The sequence below is a fragment of the Remersonia thermophila genome, chromosome 3, assembly GCF_042764415.1.
Source record: "Remersonia thermophila strain ATCC 22073 chromosome 3, whole genome shotgun sequence".
Lineage (NCBI taxonomy): Eukaryota > Fungi > Ascomycota > Sordariomycetes > Sordariales > Chaetomiaceae > Remersonia > Remersonia thermophila.
The window spans coordinates 1,855,081-1,872,709 of record NC_092219.1 but is presented as its reverse complement, the minus strand read 5'-3'; the positions used below and the strand labels follow the sequence as shown (position 1 = coordinate 1,872,709).

Genomic DNA, 17,629 nt, shown 5'->3' with positions numbered 1-17,629 from the left:
CTTTGTCAAGAAGGGGTTTCAGCCTCTCTCCCGACCCATCTTGGTTCTTTGGTGGTTGCGCCGCCCAGGCCGATATGCATCTTGGCTGAGCGATTGTTCTGGTGGCAACCATCCCGCCCTTCCACAGTTCATCATTCCCCCGCGGCCATGCATGTCCCGGGATGTGCACCTCGCGCTCGCGGCCAACTTGCCAAAGAGCGAACCCGACTTGGCACGCCCCTCCTCCCGTTGGACGCCCTTGCTTGATGGCCTTTCAAGCCCAACCCGTCACAAGCTGACCTTCCCGTCCCCCGCCGCAGGCTGGTTATCGTCCTTGGACTCCCTCCGGTGCAGGATGTGATCGATGATGCCGTACTCCTTGGCCTCCTCGGCCGTCAGGTACTTGTCGCGCTCCATCATGTCGTTGATGGCCTTCATGTCGTACTTTTCAAAGCCAAACGACTTGTTGACGTGGGTTTGTACGATCTTGTTGATCTGCTCGCGAGCCCGCTGGATCTGGGCCGCGTAGATCATGATGTCGGCCGCCTGTCCTCTGGTGCCGCCTAGCGGCTGGTGCACCATGATGGTGCTGTGCGGCAGCGAGTAGCGCTTGCCGGGCTCGCCGCCGAGGAGCAGGATGGCGGCCATGGACGCCGCGCTGCCGACGCATACGGTCGAGACGGGAGACTTGATGTAGGTCATGGTGTCGTAGATGGCCAGTCCGTCGGTGATGACGCCGCCAGGCGAGTTGATGTACATCGTGATGGGTTTGTCTGGGTTGTCCGACTCGAGCCACAGCAGCTGCGACACGATAGATGCCGATACCATATCATCGATGGGTCCGTTGAGACAGACTATCCGTTCCTGCTGGGGTCAGCGGTCTCTGGCGTCGGAAACGGCGAGGAAAGGGGAAGGGGGAGCGTCTTACCTGGAGCAACTTGGAGAAGATGTCGGCTTTGAGCGCCGCGGTTAGCGTTCCAACTGCGACCGTCCCGCGAGCCCATATCGGCTAGGTAAACTCACATGTCCGCCATCCGCCAGCCTAGTCCGTCAGCAAGGGGGGGAGGAACATGAGAGCGGAAGTGGGAAGCTGTACAGTGACTTCGGTGATGTACGGCATCGGGATGCCCGCTGCCGGCGGCACAGGGCCGCCAAATCCCGAGGCGCCATGGCGAGAAAACCTCCGGATCTGCGCCGCCCCTGTCCTAAGAAGCCGAAGGCTGGGTCGCGCATTCATTTTGAGTCAGGGATTCGTCTCGGAAGGGGATGTGCACCTGGATTGTTGCCTCGAGGTCGAGGAAAGCCATCAGCAATCCGAGGTTTCGAGCCGCTCAAGTGAAGCTCATGCCAAGACCATGTCTCCACACCACTTCCCAAATGGGTCGCACCTTGAGATCCGCATCTCATCAACACAACAAAACCATCACGACGCTCTCATACGAAGCCGTCATGCAGGCTGTGAGCAGGAGATGCGGCAGTGCGGTACGAAGCACGGTCCGCCAGGGTCTTAGAGAGCGCCCGTTTACGGCTTGTCGTGTTTTCACCAGCGGGTCCGTCAACAAGCAGGACCAGGGCTCAACCAAGAACTCAGACGACATCCCCCCCATTCCAGATGAAGAATACCTCCAAAATGTCACAATCAACTCCGAGGCCAAAACGGTCAAGACCGCCGTCGGGGACCTGCCTATATCTCCGCTCATGGATCCGGCCTTCTACAAGGCCAGGATGAAATACACCAAAACCAAGCCCGCCAAACCAGAGCACAAGCTCACCAAGTTCCAAAGGCATCTGCGACGAAACCCCTATGGTATGCATTCTGATCTGAGCTTCCGCCTTGCGCAGATCTAACCGTTGCGTAGCCCTGGCCCTAGCCGAGCCGGTACGGCGGTGTCCCATCACCGAAACCGCCCTGCCAAAGTTTTTTCTTCAGTCTTTCAACCTCATGGCCCACCCGGAAACGGGAGAGCCATGGTTTGTGCCCACAGGGCTCGAGTCAAAAGTCCCGGATGCGGCCGCGGAACCGCCGCCGGATGCCGCCGATGGACCCGACCAATCCACCCCCGAAGCGGAGGCCATCTCGCCGGTGCCCTCCGAGAGCGTCGCAACGGAGACGGACAAAGACGGGGCAGCACAAGCAGCCGAACCGGCCGGCGGCAGCAGCCACCCGCCAACAAAACAGAACCCCAACAACAAGCCCCGAATCGGCCCGAGCGCCTACGTGCTCTCCTACCAGCCGCTCTTTCAGGAGTTCGAAAGGCACGAGCGGTCGCCCTACAAGAAAGGCTACAAACGCCTCGGGTGGATGAGCGACCACGGCCACAACAAGCTGGGTTCCGTGCTCAACAAGGCCCAGTGGCGCGCCGATATGGACGCCATCCTGCTCGAGCTGATGCGCCGCCGCGTTGTTGAGGGGCTTGCTCACTTTGCTCGCCTCGTTGAGGAGGAGGGACGGGAGTACGTTGTGCGCTGCGAGAAGTGGGAGGATGTCTTTGGGTTGAAGCACAGAGGGTGTTTGCTGTATCTTGGGCCGGCTGAGGAGGGGCAGGCTGAGGACTACGCGCCGCCGCGGTTGTCCAAGATGGAAATCCCTGGCGCGAGGTATGGTAAAGTGATCGCGGTTCACAATCTGAGGAGGGTCCTGGGGGAGGAACACCTGGGGAGGTTGCGGGAGCAGTCCAAGCTGTTCCGCGAGGGGTCATTGTTTCTGCTGGGGAGGCAGGCGACGGTCAAGCTGCAGATGGTCCTCTGGAAGCTTCAAGGTTATATTCCAGAGGAAAAGCAACAAGGCAGAAGTCCCGGAGCGGATCCTTCGCCGGAGGAGACTGGTGGCTCGTGAAACGAGGTTGTCTCCGAGGTTGAGGCACGCGAGATAGCCCGATGTGCTTGTATTGCCTCAAGGCGACTTGTTGCATGCAAGATAGACACACATGGATCAATGCGATGTCCACGCACCCCACCAGTCCGGGCTTGTGATGCTCAGTCCAACCTCTCATAGGAGGTCGAAGAAGGGTGATGAGGGCAAAGTAAGGCACCAGGGTTAGGGTCTGACCATTGACGCGTCGAGCCACGCCAATTAAACGTTGAAGCGGGCCCGCGTCTTCTCATCGCGTCTTCCGCGACACGGCTCCTGGTCTCGTCGGTCCACAAAACACACAGCCCGACACCGACTCCCAACAACATCAACAACAACAACCACCGCCGACAAAGACAGCCGCTGAGGAGACTCGGGACCCGCGAGGCCCGAGAACAACGGCCACCATGAACCGCATCGACGCCAAGAGGCGAAATGTCGTCGACCACCGGAAAAAGCAGTTTGCCGATCCCGTGTTCAAGGAAACGCAGTACCCGCACCGCCTGAACTTTTACTCGGAACCGCCGACCGCCGACATCACGCTCGAGCAGTTTGAACAATGGGCCATCGACAGGTTACGAGGTTCGCGGACGGCCCAACTCCCTTGCGGGTTCCGTTCTGCCCCGCAATGAGCTAACCCGTTCTCTCCCCCCCAGTCCTCGCCGAGCTCGAGGCCTGCTCGTTCCGTAACAAGACGCCGGCCGAGACCGCCACGCACATGAAGCCGCTGCTCGACAAGTACCTGCCCCTCGACTCCACCAGCTCCCACTCCTCGCAGCTGCACGCCCAGCGCCAAAAGGACCACTACAGCCACTTCATCCTGCGCCTGGCCTTCGCGTCGACCGAGGACCTGCGGCGCCGCTTCACGCGCGTCGAGACCATGCTGTTCCGCCTGCGGTTCCAGGCCGACGACTCGCGCGAGCGGGCCGCGTTTGTGAGGACGCTCAACCTCGACTGGGAGCCCGTGAGCGAGGAGGAGAAGAGGGAGCTGGCGCAGCAGCTGGGCGCGACGCTCGCTGCGGGGTTTGGCGGCAAGAGGGGCGGGCCGGGCGTTATGGATGAGGATTGGTGCAAGGTGGATTGGACGCGCGTGCCCGACTTGGTGGAGTCCCGGAAGGTGTACCTTCGAGGCGGCATGGCGTACGTGCCAGGGAGGGAGCAGCAGAGCATGGTGTTGAATGCGTTTACGAAGCGCCTGGAGGAGGCGCTCGAGGTAAGAGACGGCCGGGCTTCTGGGGATCCGGTGCCCTTCTCAGCGGACAAGAGCGCGGGCTAACAAGCCTCCCTAGCTCACCTCGCGCGCTCTTCCCAACCTCGACGAGGACGACCGCCTCACCCCCATCCTCAACCACCTCTCCAAGAACTTCATCGCGCCCGACTCCGGCTACACGAGCGCCGGCAGCTCCGCCATCGAAGGCGCCGAGATTTCCGCCCGCAACATCGACAACCTCTCGCAACACTTTCCTCTGTGCATGAGCAATGTGCACCGCACCCTCCGGCGCGACGGCAAGCTGAAGCACTTCGGCCGCCTGCAATACACGCTCTTCCTCAAGGGCATCGGCCTCAGCCTGGAGGAGGCGCTGATCTTCTGGCGGACCGGGTTCCGCGCCGTCAGCGACGATACCTTCAACAAGGAGTACCGCTACAACGTGCGGCATTGCTACGGCGACGTCGGCGGCGACTCGAACCGCCGCAGCGGCGGCTCCAGCCCCTTTGGCTGCCAAAAGATCCTCACCGAGCACGCCCCGGGCCCCGGCGAGGCCCACGGCTGCCCGTACCGCCACTTCACAATCGACAACCTCACCACGCTGCTCCGCGCCACCGGCGTCACCGATCCGGCGGTTCTCAAGGGCGTGAAGGAGGACACCGAGGCCCAGCGGTACCATATCGCGTGCAACCGGTACGTGTGCTCTCTCTTCTTCGTTATCGGCTCGCCCTATCCCATCCTATGATCAATGTTACGTTGCATTCGCGAGCTGACCATCCCGCCTCGCAGGGTCTTTGAACACCTTCACAAGACCGAACTCAAGCGCGCCAAAGACGAGGGCATCATGACTGCGGCGCAGCTCGAGACCATCGTCCACCCCAACGAGTACTTCAAGCGGAGTTACCTGCTGAAGCATCTCGATGCGGCGCCCAAGAGGGAGCGTGATGTGAAGATGGAAGGTTCGTGATGGACTGGGGCGTTATCTGCGCGCGGGTGTCAAGGCGTGTATGTGCGTGTGGAGGAGGGTGTCAGCTGTGGTCAGCTTTGCGGGCAGCTGACCCTGCCGGGGTGCTATGGAATGTTCCTAGTTGGTAACCAAGGGTGGGTAGGAGGTGGGGGGAGGGAGGCGGGGGTTCGGGGTTCTCGGCACGGAGGGTCATATCGGCTGAGGCCATGAGAATGGTTATGGCGTGGTTGGGTTATAGGCTCGGGTCACATATCAGTATTGACATTCATCATCAGCCACCCTGGCGTCGCATGTGAAATGGTTCGGGGAGCATATGAAGAGGGCGGGGTGATGATGGGACTTTTGGATTGGTTGAATCAAGGATAGAAATGCTTTGCTTCCACTCTGTGAAGAATCTAGATGATGAGGTGTGTATGGATGCTCAACAGACGGAAGACGATCCCATCCTCCGGCAGACACCGAGAGATGCACCGTTTCCCCGGTCCGTTTTGCACCTTCACGGTCACATCCAGGCATCGGTCACATGCAATGTTCTGTAATGGCATACGATGGCGGCGCGTACGTGTCCGGTCTGACCGTACGCTACCACCGCTTCTGTCAGCTCCCATGATAGGTCAACGCCCCCCCCCCCCCTTCCCCTCGCTTCCTTGGCGATCCAGAACGCCGCCGAAGCAGCCGCTGCGATCACGAACACATCGATGACGCCGGGGAGGGTAAGGCGGGAGACAGCGTCCCATTTTCGGCCGAAACAGCCAACAGTCTTTGAAATCTGCAAGCGTCCCACACTTCACTCTTCGGGAGATTGGTTCTGGAAGCATCACATATCTCACCTTTTCCGCGCCCCCCCCCCCCCCCCCCTTTAACTCCATCTTGCATCACCAAAGTAAAATCCGTTGATTCCGTTGGAAGAAGAGGCAGTATACCTAGATAGCCGTCTGGCAGCCCGGCAGGACCGGCAACGACGACGACGACGGCGGCGGCGGCGGTCAACAACAAGTCAGCCGGCTCGACGGAACCACCCGGCAGGGGCGGTAGGGTCGACAGCGACCTTGTCCTAGCCGCGAGCCGCATGCAGGTGATCGCGGTGGTTATCGCGGCGGGTGAAGTCGACCGAGACGACACAGCGACGGGCAGCGGTAGATGGAGCTCGGCTGTCGCTTGAAGGGTGCCCTGGACCTGGACCTGGACCTGGACCTGGACCTTGGATTTGCTGGTCCGCACGTGGCGGGCCAAGGCGTCATGACGCCGAGAGAGGTCGTTGCCGCCACAGCAACTGCCTAGGTACTAGATAGACTACCCGCCGGTTTCTGGATGGACCTAAGAGCGGTGCGCCGGGGTTGCAGCTGGACGCCCGGTCGGTCCGTTGGGGGCGGGGATGGCTTGGTGTCCATAAGGGGAGGGGAGGGGGGGGGGGATTGCAGCTTGGTGGTGCAGATTTTCGTACAACTCGCGAACCTGGGGTGTGGTTAAAAAGAGAACCCCCTGAGGATCCCCGCACGTGGCTCACGAGCCCCTCCCGTCTGGGGAAGTGGCACAACCTACTACAGTAACCAATGCGCCTGGGTTGCTACATAGAGGTGAGCTTTCAATGTTGCCAGCTGTCAGATCTTCAAGCAGCCAAGATCTCGGGGGACGGGGTCCCGTTTGGTCCGCCATCGTGGCAGGAGGCCATCTGTTGGAGGGCAAGAGGGAGGGCGACGACTTGCACTTCGAAAGACCTCGCGGGCGTGTCTCAAACGAATGATGATGTAGAAAACCGGGCAGGGAGAGTGGTGGGGTTCCTCAACCTCCCTGCCTGGGACCATCGTGGCTGCAGGCCATCTGTTGGAGGACGGCGTGTCAAGGCTCTCGTCTCTTAGCTGCGCTCCGGTAGGTGGTCGGCAGGATCCTCCCTGGGTCAACGTCAAGGCCCATCATCGGGACCGGCACCTTTCGCGATGACATCGTTCCTCCGGCGCGGCTTCGGCCCGGCCCAAGAGACCGTTCAGCCGGTTCCTCGCGCGGCGCCCTTCGCCCGAAATCAGGCAGACCATGCCACGATCTTTCTGCAGCGGGCATCAATTATATCATCTATGGAGCTCTGTCGCGCCAAACCCGCGGCTGGACCCGTGAGCCAAACACGCAAAGGCCGGGCTATCCCGCGTACCCGCCCAACATGCACACGGGTGTCGGGGGATGCATGTCCGTCCGCAAAGGGGTGAGGCGCGTGCGGATGACGTGTCGAGCGAGATGCAAGATGAGGTCATCGTGCGGGAATCAGGCGGGTCAGGTTGGGTACACTACATACTGCGTACAAAACAGCGGGCGTTGGCCTGGGGCTTTCCGAAGGCCCCTCCTTGTGGAGGACGGCGGCGGCGGCGGAGGGGTGCATCGTTTGGTCCCCTGCCAAGGATCGTTGAAACATCAAGATGCCATGGCACAGATCTTGACGTTAGCGCGGACATTGCAACCAGGGTGTTGCCAAGGAAGGCATCGAGCGAGCTTGCTAAAGACGGGACCGAGCGATGACGGGGTTGGCCGATGGTTGGCCGTTGGTTGGCGGGGATCGGGAATCAGGGTGAATTAGGAGCGGCAACGCCCGGGTTTGGGGGTTCAAATTGCGTTGAATGTGACGTTGGCATTCGCACAAAGAAACTCGCCCACGCAGGTTTCAGGACCAAAGCAACACGAGGGTCGCCAAAGCGGCTGCTGTGACAACCTCCCATGTGTGCTTACCGCAGAGATACATGCGCAGGCATGTTCAATGATTGGTTGCTCAGCACTATGAGTTCACGATGGCATGATGGTAACGTCGATCATGGTGTGCTGAAAAGAAAAACTCCAGTGGTATCGATCTAACTACCCAAAACGCTAGTGATGTGTGGTATCGTCCTCTTTCCCTTGCGCCAGCCCTCATAGATGCTACATGATAATCGTGATACAATCGTCGCTTCCCTGTTCCGCCCGCGGGTGTTGTGTAAAAAGAGAAATGATACAAGGAATACACGATGGGTGTGTGTGTGTGTGTGTGTGTGTGTATACCACATTCCAACCAAAGTGAAATACATTACAAAAAAGAAAAGAAATCGACGATAACAAGCCGCTGGTCGAGTATCCATCGAGGTTCTCAATGACCTCGCGGCACCTGCTCCGTAGCGGCCCATCCCCACCATCCTTCGAAGTGGGCGGCTCCGTTGACATCGCGTGGTAGGTGTTGTTGATGCGCCTCGCTTCGGTCGCTGTGTCGCAGCGCGGTTCGATCCAAGACATCGAGCGGATGCGGATGGCAGGAGGAGGGGCGCGGAGCGACAGGTCGCCGGATTAGGGATTGCTCATCCGCTTCGATCCCGCTTTCAGGGCGGGTTCGGGCCGGTTGGCGAGGAATCAGCTTCCCCCCCCCCCCCCCCCCCCCCAAGCTCGACCGCGGAATGGTGGTCCGAGAACAAAGCCCGCGCGCGCGCGCTCTCGTCGATCGCAAGCCAGCGGCGACCATTCTCGCTCGACGGGGGTATCCATCACCCAACTGCCGCAGACTCGCCCGTGTCGTGGGAAACCCGGTCCGGCCAAGCAGGCCGGAGGAGGAGGGGAAGGGGGGGAGAGGACGGGGAGGAATCGCGGGACATGACGATGGAAACCTCGAGGGGCTCGATCCAAGCCATGGGGATGAATGAACCGCGTCGTCGGTACTGCTGGTGGCTTTCTTTGTTCTCCCTGGACGTATCGGCCCGCGGAGAACCCCCCTCCCCCCTCCCCCCGGTGGCTCGACTGATTCGGTGTCGGTGTTTGCGCCGGAAAGAATTCCGTTTCTGGCGGCTTCGGCGGTCACTTGCGCCTCGTTGGGTGGCTGCACTTTGGCCGAGTGCAAAAGATGGCCTCGCTTTCGCTCTCTCATGTGTAGCCGACCATCTTGGCGCAGCGGGTGCAGTAGTAGATGTTGGTGCCGATCTGGACCATGCCCGAGAGGCTAGGGTCGTCGGTCGAGGTGATCTCCTCGGCGCGGGCGCAGCGCAGGCACCGGATGACCGTGACCTGGACGGGAACCGGTCGCCGCGGCGAGGCGGCGCTGCCCGTGACGGCGGTGGCGGCGGAGCTCATGGTGGAGGAGATTGTCGTTGTCGTTGTCGTCGTGGAGGGCGAGAGATCCAGGTCCGATGCCGAGTATGCTGAGGAGGCAGACGACGAGGTAGAGGACGTAGGTGAAAGGCTGCCGTAGGGACCGCTGGCAGATGTTGGCATGACGGGGCGTTCCCCCGAAACGTTTTTTTTTTTTTTTGTAGGAAGGGCGAGGTGGAGGAAAAAGCGTTAGAGTATTGTTTCGGCAAGTTAGGAAGTTCGACACCAGGACCAGACCATCGGGTCCCCGATGAAGAAGCTAGAGGGTATGTTCAGGCAGCTATGGAGTCTGGGCATGGTGTTGGAGATGGAGGGGGCATGTGTCTCTTTATTTCTTTTGCAAGACCAGGTGGCTTGGCCAGACCCCAAGATTTCGTGGGCTTCCACGCAATCCCCACTGGCAACTTTTTGGGTTGCATGGAGCATGGGCCCTGGGCGAGCAGGGGAGCAGGGGAAGGGGGGGGGGAGGAGGGGGTGGAAAATCCGAGGCTGCCCGGGCACCAGGGCGTGGCTTTTTTTGGAGCGTCTGAAAGATTGAAACGCCCGCGCCCGTTGCATACCTGACCAGCCTAGCGTATGGCGATGTGCGAGCTGCCCTGCCCTCCCAGGTCGCACACACATCATGCTGTCTCGCCTAAAACGGAGTCGACCTACATTTACCTGTTCCGGAATGTTTCGAATATTCTCGATGCCTGATTTCCGTTGCGCTACTCGTCAACTCGCAATGTCAACCGGACCCAACACTCCGTGACCATCGGGCTCTGTGCAGCCTCGTTCCCCCTCTCCCATTCATTCCCCCTTGACCGAGCAAAGTTCTAGACAGGCAGGCTGAGTCACACATCCCCGGCGGGAGTCGGGGGCTGCGCTGCTGACAAACGGTCGCAGTGAGCACAGTCAGCCCTGGGAGAGCGAGAGCCAGGAGCGGTCTAGGCTTGGCCGAGAGTGTCCCGGAGATAGGTCAGGGCTCAACAGGGGTGACCCTTTCGGAGAAACGGCGGGCGGGCGGTTCTCGGTCGCCGGATCCAGATGAAAGGGGCCGGGACGGAGTCCGAAAGAGCGTGAGTGAGGTGTGGTGGTGTTTGTGCCCGACAGGCGGGATAGAGTGTTTCCAGAGTCCGTCGCACACGCATTGCTCGGTTCCTTGTATAATCTAGCCGGGGGGGGGTTCGTTCTCTCCCCAACACACTTGATCTTCTGACCACGTGCCGACCCCGTTTTCGATGTTGCTCTTGAAACGCCTCTTGGAGGGGACGCCTGAGGATGCTTCGAAAGCAGCGAGATGCGACGGATTCGTGATTGCGGCCCTAATGGCCTGCGTGTTTTCTTTGTATGAGGCTTTCATTCAACACCAACTTTTGAGCATCGCGAACCCCTCCCCCACCCACGCACCACGCACGGTAGGTCTAGATTTTGCTCCCCAGCCCAACGTGCTAGGTGGGGTCTGGCGCCATGGCCATCGAGACCGCGACCCTTTTGGCTCCCGAAGTTTCGATCCCGGCTTCCATGCGTTGGTGCGGGATGCAATACGGGGTACGATACGGTAATTTACCCGATGTGGTAGTTTGACCAGATGCCCTTGGGGAGGGCAGTGCTGAGCAGAACAGCCAAAATCTCACCCGAATCTTTGTTCGACGACGTTGCACTTCATCAGGTAGGTAACCCCTGTCTCCGTTGCACCAGGATCTCAGAATTCTTCCTCAACAAGAGAGGTTAAAACATTGGTGGGAAGTAACGTTGGTTGAAACTGTGTTCCATGTTTTGCTTGGCCTGGGCCCCTGCCAAAGGCGAACTGCCAAGAAACCCCAAGCCGAACCAAACCAACCCTTGACAAGAAAAAAACAAGATGAAAAAAAAATCCGTGTTGTCGGGCCGCCACAGGAGGGCGCCCTTCAGGATTGCATGGCAAGGCTGTGATGGACGACATACGTACGCGCAGAAAGGCTGCCTCCTACAGTCGGAAATTCCATGCGACTGACACAGAGACAGCCTGGAACTCGAACAGCACCCCCCAAGCGCCGAGTCAGTTCGGACCTGCCTCAACCGTGTAAGAAGGAGTGAGTATGTACATACGGAGCAAGTGAGAAAGGTATTTGAAGACTTCGGTCTGGCGGTGGACCGGCGGTGAGATCCAAGCTCTCTCTACATACATACATCCGGACACGCCGAAACTCCAAAATCACACCTCATCTCGGCGGTTTGACCCAGAGGCTCGGGTACGCACGTGGGCCAGATTTGCGCCTTCATTTGCACGGGAGCCTGGAGCGCTGGAAGAATCGGCTCGGCTGGATCCACCACCCCGGAGATCGTTGATTCCATCTCCCATTTCCATCAACGACCGCTGCGAGTTGGTCTAAAAATTCTGCAAAGCAAGGCAAAAGAAAAAAAAAAAAAAGGGAAAACAAAAATCGCATAGCTAGCCGAGGGCTACTGTGTACTACTACGTACACAGCAGTACCGTCCTCTCGGCTACCAAGCCTTCTCGACGACACCGTCCTGTCCTCCCGGAAGAGGAAAGGCGACGGAAAAGCCGCGTGTCAGGGCGTCAGAGTTTAAATCACGTTGGACCGTAGCCTGTATCACACAAACCAAGCCCAACCCTGTCCTCTTTCTGAAAAGTTTCGCTCTCTGCCAAATCAGGACCTAGAGCTCAGCTCGACTTGGCACGAGGTTCAGGCTGGAGGCCTGGGTGTTCGAGACCGATCGATCGGCTCCCCCCCCCCCCCCCCCCCACCGGGCCGCACCTCAGCACCGGTTGACCGAAGGGGGAAACGGTAACGGTATCGGCCTAGACAGGCTGCTGTCTCGCTCGGCATTTCCTTCTTTGGATCCCACGGCATGGCTTCCCGAGCACCTGGCCGTGCAAACGTTGAACGCCTGCCTCCTACACGAGGGTACCACTTCCGCGTGGTAAGATGGAGATGAAGTGCTGAAGTGGAAAAACACAGCCCCGCCAACCCTGTCAACATATACTAGGTCTGACCGACCCCACGAGCCTCGGGCTTTGTGCGGCTGTGAGAGCGCACCAAGGGACACACGCCGGGGATTCGAACCCATGGTTTGTGGTGAGGTGGGTTGGTCAGGCCAGCGCTGGGAATTAAGTCATCACAAGCCGGCCAACTGAGGAATCGTGCACTCCGTGCTTCGTATGCCCGTGTCAATCCGCAGCAAACTCCGTATATTGTGGGGCCCTGGCCATGCTCGTGGCTCCCAACCATCCAGTCTCATGGGATCACTAATCGAGCTGGCGGCGGATCGGTCCGCGACGCTCCGAGTTGATACCCCGGAGATACAATGGCAGGGCAGCATGAGAAACCGCGCCTTGAGGGCTTCCCATGTGCCCCCTGGGACGCACGGAGCTAACTCGGTGTGGCGAACACAGCTTCGTCCAAGGCGCCGATGCGTTGTTGGGCCGCACGGGATGAGGAGCGACATGGACCAGCGGATTGCGATCAACTCACGGGCAACATGCACCAGCAGCAAGCCCTGGAGTAGCGGCATTATCCAGGACGATCAGGTACTCGGCATACCCCGCGGCTGTAAGTGAGCCGCAAGAGTTCCGTCTCTGGCCACCAATCACACATCTGTTCTGCACCAAGGCCTATCCAAGGAGCGGACCCAGGGCGAAGAGAGTGTGGACAGTTGCTCGCCGTTTTTGAACACCTTCCTTATCCTCTGCGGTCCGCCACGAACAACCTTGCAGGCCAACAAGGAGCCCGCATGGAGACCACCTCTACTTGCCCCCCCCCAAAGCTCTCACCAGAGCAAAAGGGCCTTCATCGCCTTGGCTCCCCCAAAAGCTGGGGAAGTGCAGGATGACAGGCAGGGAAAGGATGGATGCCCGGGCTGGGAACCAGACCCGGGTGAACGGAGATGCCCATCCGGACCCCAACGCCCACGACTCAGCTCTCCATAAGGTCTACCTTGTCTTTGGCTAGCGTAGATCTGCCATCTCCCCGATCTGAGATCTAGCCCGTGCTGCCATGCTACCGCTCCTCTTTGTGATCTGTCATCACGCGCCCCTCGCCGTCGCCTCAGATCGCGGTTGCGCAACGCTCTCCATCACCACCTCACCACCTCTCGCCCCTCCCCCAAATCGCCAGACGGAAAAATCCCGCGGGGAACCCTCACCCAGGATGACCCAGGACGAGCCTCCACGCGCAACGTCTTTGCCCGAGTCAGGGGCACGAGGCGTGCGAGGCGCTGCTGGATTTTTCGGAATTTGCCGCGCAGACCGACAGGGTTCGGAGACGGTCCTCCAGCTTCATTGAAGATGGATGGGCGGGTCGTGATGTGTGACGGGATTCATGCTGATCTTAGATCGGTGTCTCACCCGACCCACCTCCCCTGGAAAAAGCCGCTTGACTGACACGGCCGGCATAACGTGTCTTGAGGCTTCCATGTGGCAGACGACCTGCATATCGGGAGATGGGCGTTCGAAACAAAAAACCCCATTCACCATGTGGAAAGCCGCGGCCTCCAAGCATCGTCGTCGCCACCTCCACGATTGTTCACGGTGTGATAGAAGTCAGGAAGGGATGAAACCCATGTTGTAGGATCCAAGTCTGGACTTTGCCATCAAGTCGTAACCTCGCTCAGGGTCACCATCTGGTTCCTCCGCGGAGCTGAGGCAGACAGCTACCCTACTACTATCACCTCCCCCACATCCATCAGCTCCACAGGGGGGGGGGGCAAGAAAGGGTTGGTACAGCACTCAACCCCCCCCCACAAAACGTCCGAAGTTGCTTTGGCGTTTCGGTGTCGTCTTCGACCACAACCCCAAAAGCGAAGGCAATAAGACGACGACGCCATGTGAGCGGCAGCAACAGCTGATCCTTGTTCCACCGTGGCAACCCTGCGGTCGTGCCGAGAATAGGCGCGGTACTCGACGAAGACGCATCGGTTGTATGTGAACAGATACCTACCGACATTGTTCAACCAACCGGAACACAAACGTAGGGAAATGACCAAGTAGGTATTGTTATCAAATCGGTAGTTGTCTGTCAACTCTCACCCCCTCCCCCTTCACCAGAAACTTCCAAGCCTACCGACTATCAATGCCCCCCCTTATCCCACGCCTGAACAAGATTAGCAACAGAGAGATAGAAAATCAGAGAGATGGACGCGTACACAGAGAGATAGAATGTGTGTGAGAGAGGGAGAGAGAGAGAGGGAAACGGCAGGAGTGAAAAACAGCAAAACCCCGCACACAACGTCCACCCCGTAGTCTAAATGCCCAAGACAGAAAATAAAAGAGCAGCAACCAAACGACGCAGACGCCTCGTAATCGATCCCTCCTTTCAGCCACGACCAAAGGAGATGGATCACACTACCGCAGCAACAGACGGATGGTATCCCCTCGCAACTCGGGAACGAACGATACTTGGGTCGCGCGCCTCTGGTAATGTGACCCCGCCTAGGTCAGGCCAACACCCCTCCCATCAAGTCCCGCAGAGGACACAGAACGGAACAATGAAAAGTAAAAAGAGAGCGTGTGGAGAGAGATCAGCACGGTGAGGTGAAGGAAAAAAACAGAAAAAGACGAAGATCCCCTCCTTGTATTACGAACGCCCATGGCTCCAGGCCATGCGGTACGGTATATACTGATTGGTGGTGCGCCTCGACGGTTTTGCTTTTCTCCGTCAGATTCGGTTCGTCCGGGTATTTCGGAGTGGATGGTCCGAGGTTTGTCGAGGGCGGGTATGAAAAAGACGACACAAAAGAGAATCGACGGGCCCGGTGAGAAAGCGAACGGGCCGCGTTGGCGGTGTGGACGTGGCGAGGGAGGAGGGATGCTAGAAGGGCGCCTGCAACCAAGAAAAATTCGTCTCGTCGTGAATCGATGGGTCGGGAGTAGGAAAACAAGTGATGGTGTTTTCGGATGGCCGTCCAGACCGAGCTCGGGGTGACGGTTGATAAGAGAGCAGCCGCGGGTCCAAACCGAAATCGAGCAGCGATCCTGCCAATGTTACATGACAATGCAGCAACCGCAGCCTCCCTTCTTCTTCTCCGGTTCCTCTGGAGGCTCCGGCGCCCGAACGACCTGCAGCGACGGCCGGGAGGGATTTGCCGGGGTCCTGGGGCTTGGCAGCGGGCTGTTGACAGGCGGGTCTGAGATCTTGGGCATTGTCGAGTACGAACGTCCGGCTGAGTTCGGGGTCGGGCTTTTGGTTTCTGTCCTCAGCGGCCAATCTCCGCGCTGCTGTTCCTCCTTCGGCTGCTCCTTTTCAGCATCGGGTTCCGGCTGCTCCTCCTCCTCCCCCTGCTTGTCCTGGGCAAGAGTTGCAGGGGGTTTGAGGAAACCCTCGTCCGTGAGCGGCCTAAACTCCTTGTCATAAACGTTCCCAAACTTGCCTTCCCTCTCCCACTTCTCCTGCTGCAGCCGCTTGGCCACCGTTGGCAGCAGCTGTTGGTCGGGAGGAAGCCGGGGGTCTGGACGATAGGCTGACACCATCCATGGCGGCTCACCCTCCATGGGCTTCGAGTGGCTGCTCGAGAACTCGCGCTCCCCGGACCTGGTGGCCGGGCGAGCCCCGCTGCCCGTCGAGTCTTTGCTTGGACCGCCCCGAGTCTTTGGCCGTCCGGTGCGGCCATTGGCCGGCGTCGGCTTCTTTGCCGTGGTCGTTGCGGCTGCAGGCTTCTTCGGGGATGATTCGGGCCGCTTAGCGGACTGAGACGTTGACGGCTGCGTCCCCGTGCTCGCCGTTTTCGTGCCCGTCAGAGAGTTGCCTAGGCTGCCGCTCCGTGAGCGCTGCTTAGCATATGTGAGGCTATCCTCAGCTCCGGGGCTGCCGTCGCGTTTCCGCACCAGCGGAGTGTCTCTCTGGAGATGTTCGCTCGGTATCGGGACGGGGCTGAGTTTCGCAACCGGTATTCGCGACTTGACGCTACCGTGGGATATCGAGTGGGCATCGGCCTCCTCCATGATCTCCTCAGGTCGCCTCAGATCCCAGCTTGGGATGTTTGCAAGATCCACGGTTTTGGCGTCGATGGAGGTGGCCGTCGAGTTCTTTCTTGACCGGGAGGCGGTGAACTCGGATCCGCCGATTGATCTGGAAGAACTGTTGGCCTTGTCATGGCTCTGGTCACGCCGGGGCCGGTTCCGGCTCTTCGACCTGGTTCTGTCCCGCGGCCCGGGGAGAATGATGCCCGCGGCCTGCAGCTCCTCACTCTCAATCTTGGCCAGCTTGTCGCGATGGATCCATTTGGAGTTCTCGTCGCTGTCCGATTCTTGCGAGTACCCGTACTGCCCTTTCCTGTATGTGTCTTCTGCCCTCTCGCCGTTGACAGATTCATACGAGTTCTCATAGTCGGCGAGGCTTGATTGCTTGCGGCTCTTCCAATCGTCATGCATTCCGTTGATGCGGCTCGAAGTCACGTCGGCGAACTGCTCATCGTCGCTGTAATCCGGGTTGGAGGTGGAGCGGATGGTGGAGTTGCCATTTTGAGACGTCAGCGGTTGGCGATTGGTGTACAGGTCTTCGTTGTCGACGGCTAGCTTGTCGTCGTGGAGCTGCAATACGACTCAGCGTAAAGAACTCGAGGGATGGGCGGTGAGAGGCAATGCCCGAGGCTACTACTCACCCCTGCATGGTGTGACAACCCATCTTCCCACATGTAGCTGGACGATGCCAGCCCGGTCGCGGTCTGGGCTGCCGGCATCTTTTCCCAAGTCGCGCACTATGACACCCCTTTGCAGGTTGACAAGGAGGCGTCGGGTGTTGATGGAGAGAGAGAGGGAGGAAGACGGGGTTCGTTGCGGTTCTCTGCGCGCCGTGAGTGAGGTGCTTGAGGCTGCCGGCTCAGGAGGTCGGGCCAGCCTCCAGCGGGCCAACGTCGGCCGACGGCTCGTCAAATGCCCGCCCGACCTGGTGTCTCAATCGGCATGCGCTGAAGACCAAGCTCAAGGGCGACGGTACGTTCGTCGAGGGGCAACGGGGTCGAGAGCAGCGTCAAGTCGATGTTGGAGGCAGGCAAACGAGCGAATCGGTGAGGATGGAGGTGTTGATCGGGGTCGGGATTGGGGGAGGCTGGAGACGATGGTTTCTTGCGCTGGCCGATGGTGGCTGGAATCCAAGGCGTCCGGAGGAAGATGAGCGAGCGAAATCAGGACAAAGTTAGGATTCTGGCACTGTCGAGACCAGCAGAGACCACCACGCCCTAAACCAAGGCCATGAGGAGACCGCCGCCACGGGCTACGTGAAAATGGGTAGAGGAGGGGCCGACAAAAGACAACAGAGAGCGCGATATCCCCAGGGCTGGGGGCATGCAACTCTTCTGGCTTTGTTCGGCTGGCTGCAGCAAGATGGGAAGCCAACAAACAAAACCCAGGCCTGGGATGCCTGGAATTGCTGTGAGTTCGGGTTTCCCGTCGCAGGCCCAGAAATGAAGCGCTTCAGACCCGAGAGGTTCAAGAGGTCGGCTGCAGTTGGGATTCCTCGGGACCCAGCTGCCCAAGGGGGGATTCGGTTTTGATGGACCCTGACCAGGGTTCAGCGTCCATCTAATTTGCACTGCTCATTTCATTGGATCGTTT

General features: G+C 59.4%; 4 protein-coding genes across 4 annotated transcripts; 2 read left to right on the top strand and 2 right to left on the bottom strand.

Annotated features, from left to right (window-relative positions):
• Positions 1-267: 267 nt before the first annotated feature.
• VTJ83DRAFT_3345 (uncharacterized protein) lies at positions 268-1,216 on the bottom strand (the record flags this gene model as incomplete). The annotated part of the gene is made up of 4 exons (XM_071009713.1): positions 268-843; positions 908-933; positions 1,003-1,021; positions 1,076-1,216. 4 exons carry the CDS (start codon positions 1,214-1,216, stop codon positions 268-270), a joined length of 762 nt encoding a protein of 253 aa, XP_070867223.1.
• A 212-nt stretch (positions 1,217-1,428) lies between these two features.
• Positions 1,429-2,815, top strand: VTJ83DRAFT_3344 (uncharacterized protein; the record flags this gene model as incomplete). Its single annotated transcript, XM_071009712.1, has 2 exons — positions 1,429-1,786; positions 1,839-2,815. The coding sequence occupies 2 exons, from the start codon at positions 1,429-1,431 to the stop codon at positions 2,813-2,815; spliced, it is 1,335 nt and encodes a 444-aa protein (XP_070867222.1).
• A 422-nt stretch (positions 2,816-3,237) lies between these two features.
• On the top strand, positions 3,238-5,095 carry VTJ83DRAFT_3343 (uncharacterized protein; the record flags this gene model as incomplete). Its single annotated transcript, XM_071009711.1, has 5 exons — positions 3,238-3,412; positions 3,487-4,043; positions 4,120-4,730; positions 4,827-4,996; positions 5,070-5,095. The coding sequence occupies 5 exons, from the start codon at positions 3,238-3,240 to the stop codon at positions 5,093-5,095; spliced, it is 1,539 nt and encodes a 512-aa protein (XP_070867221.1).
• Positions 5,096-15,061: 9,966 nt separating this feature from the next.
• VTJ83DRAFT_3342 (uncharacterized protein) lies at positions 15,062-16,755 on the bottom strand (the record flags this gene model as incomplete). Its single annotated transcript, XM_071009710.1, has 2 exons — positions 15,062-16,606; positions 16,678-16,755. 2 exons carry the CDS (start codon positions 16,753-16,755, stop codon positions 15,062-15,064), a joined length of 1,623 nt encoding a protein of 540 aa, XP_070867220.1.
• Between the last annotated feature and the right edge of the window lie 874 nt (positions 16,756-17,629).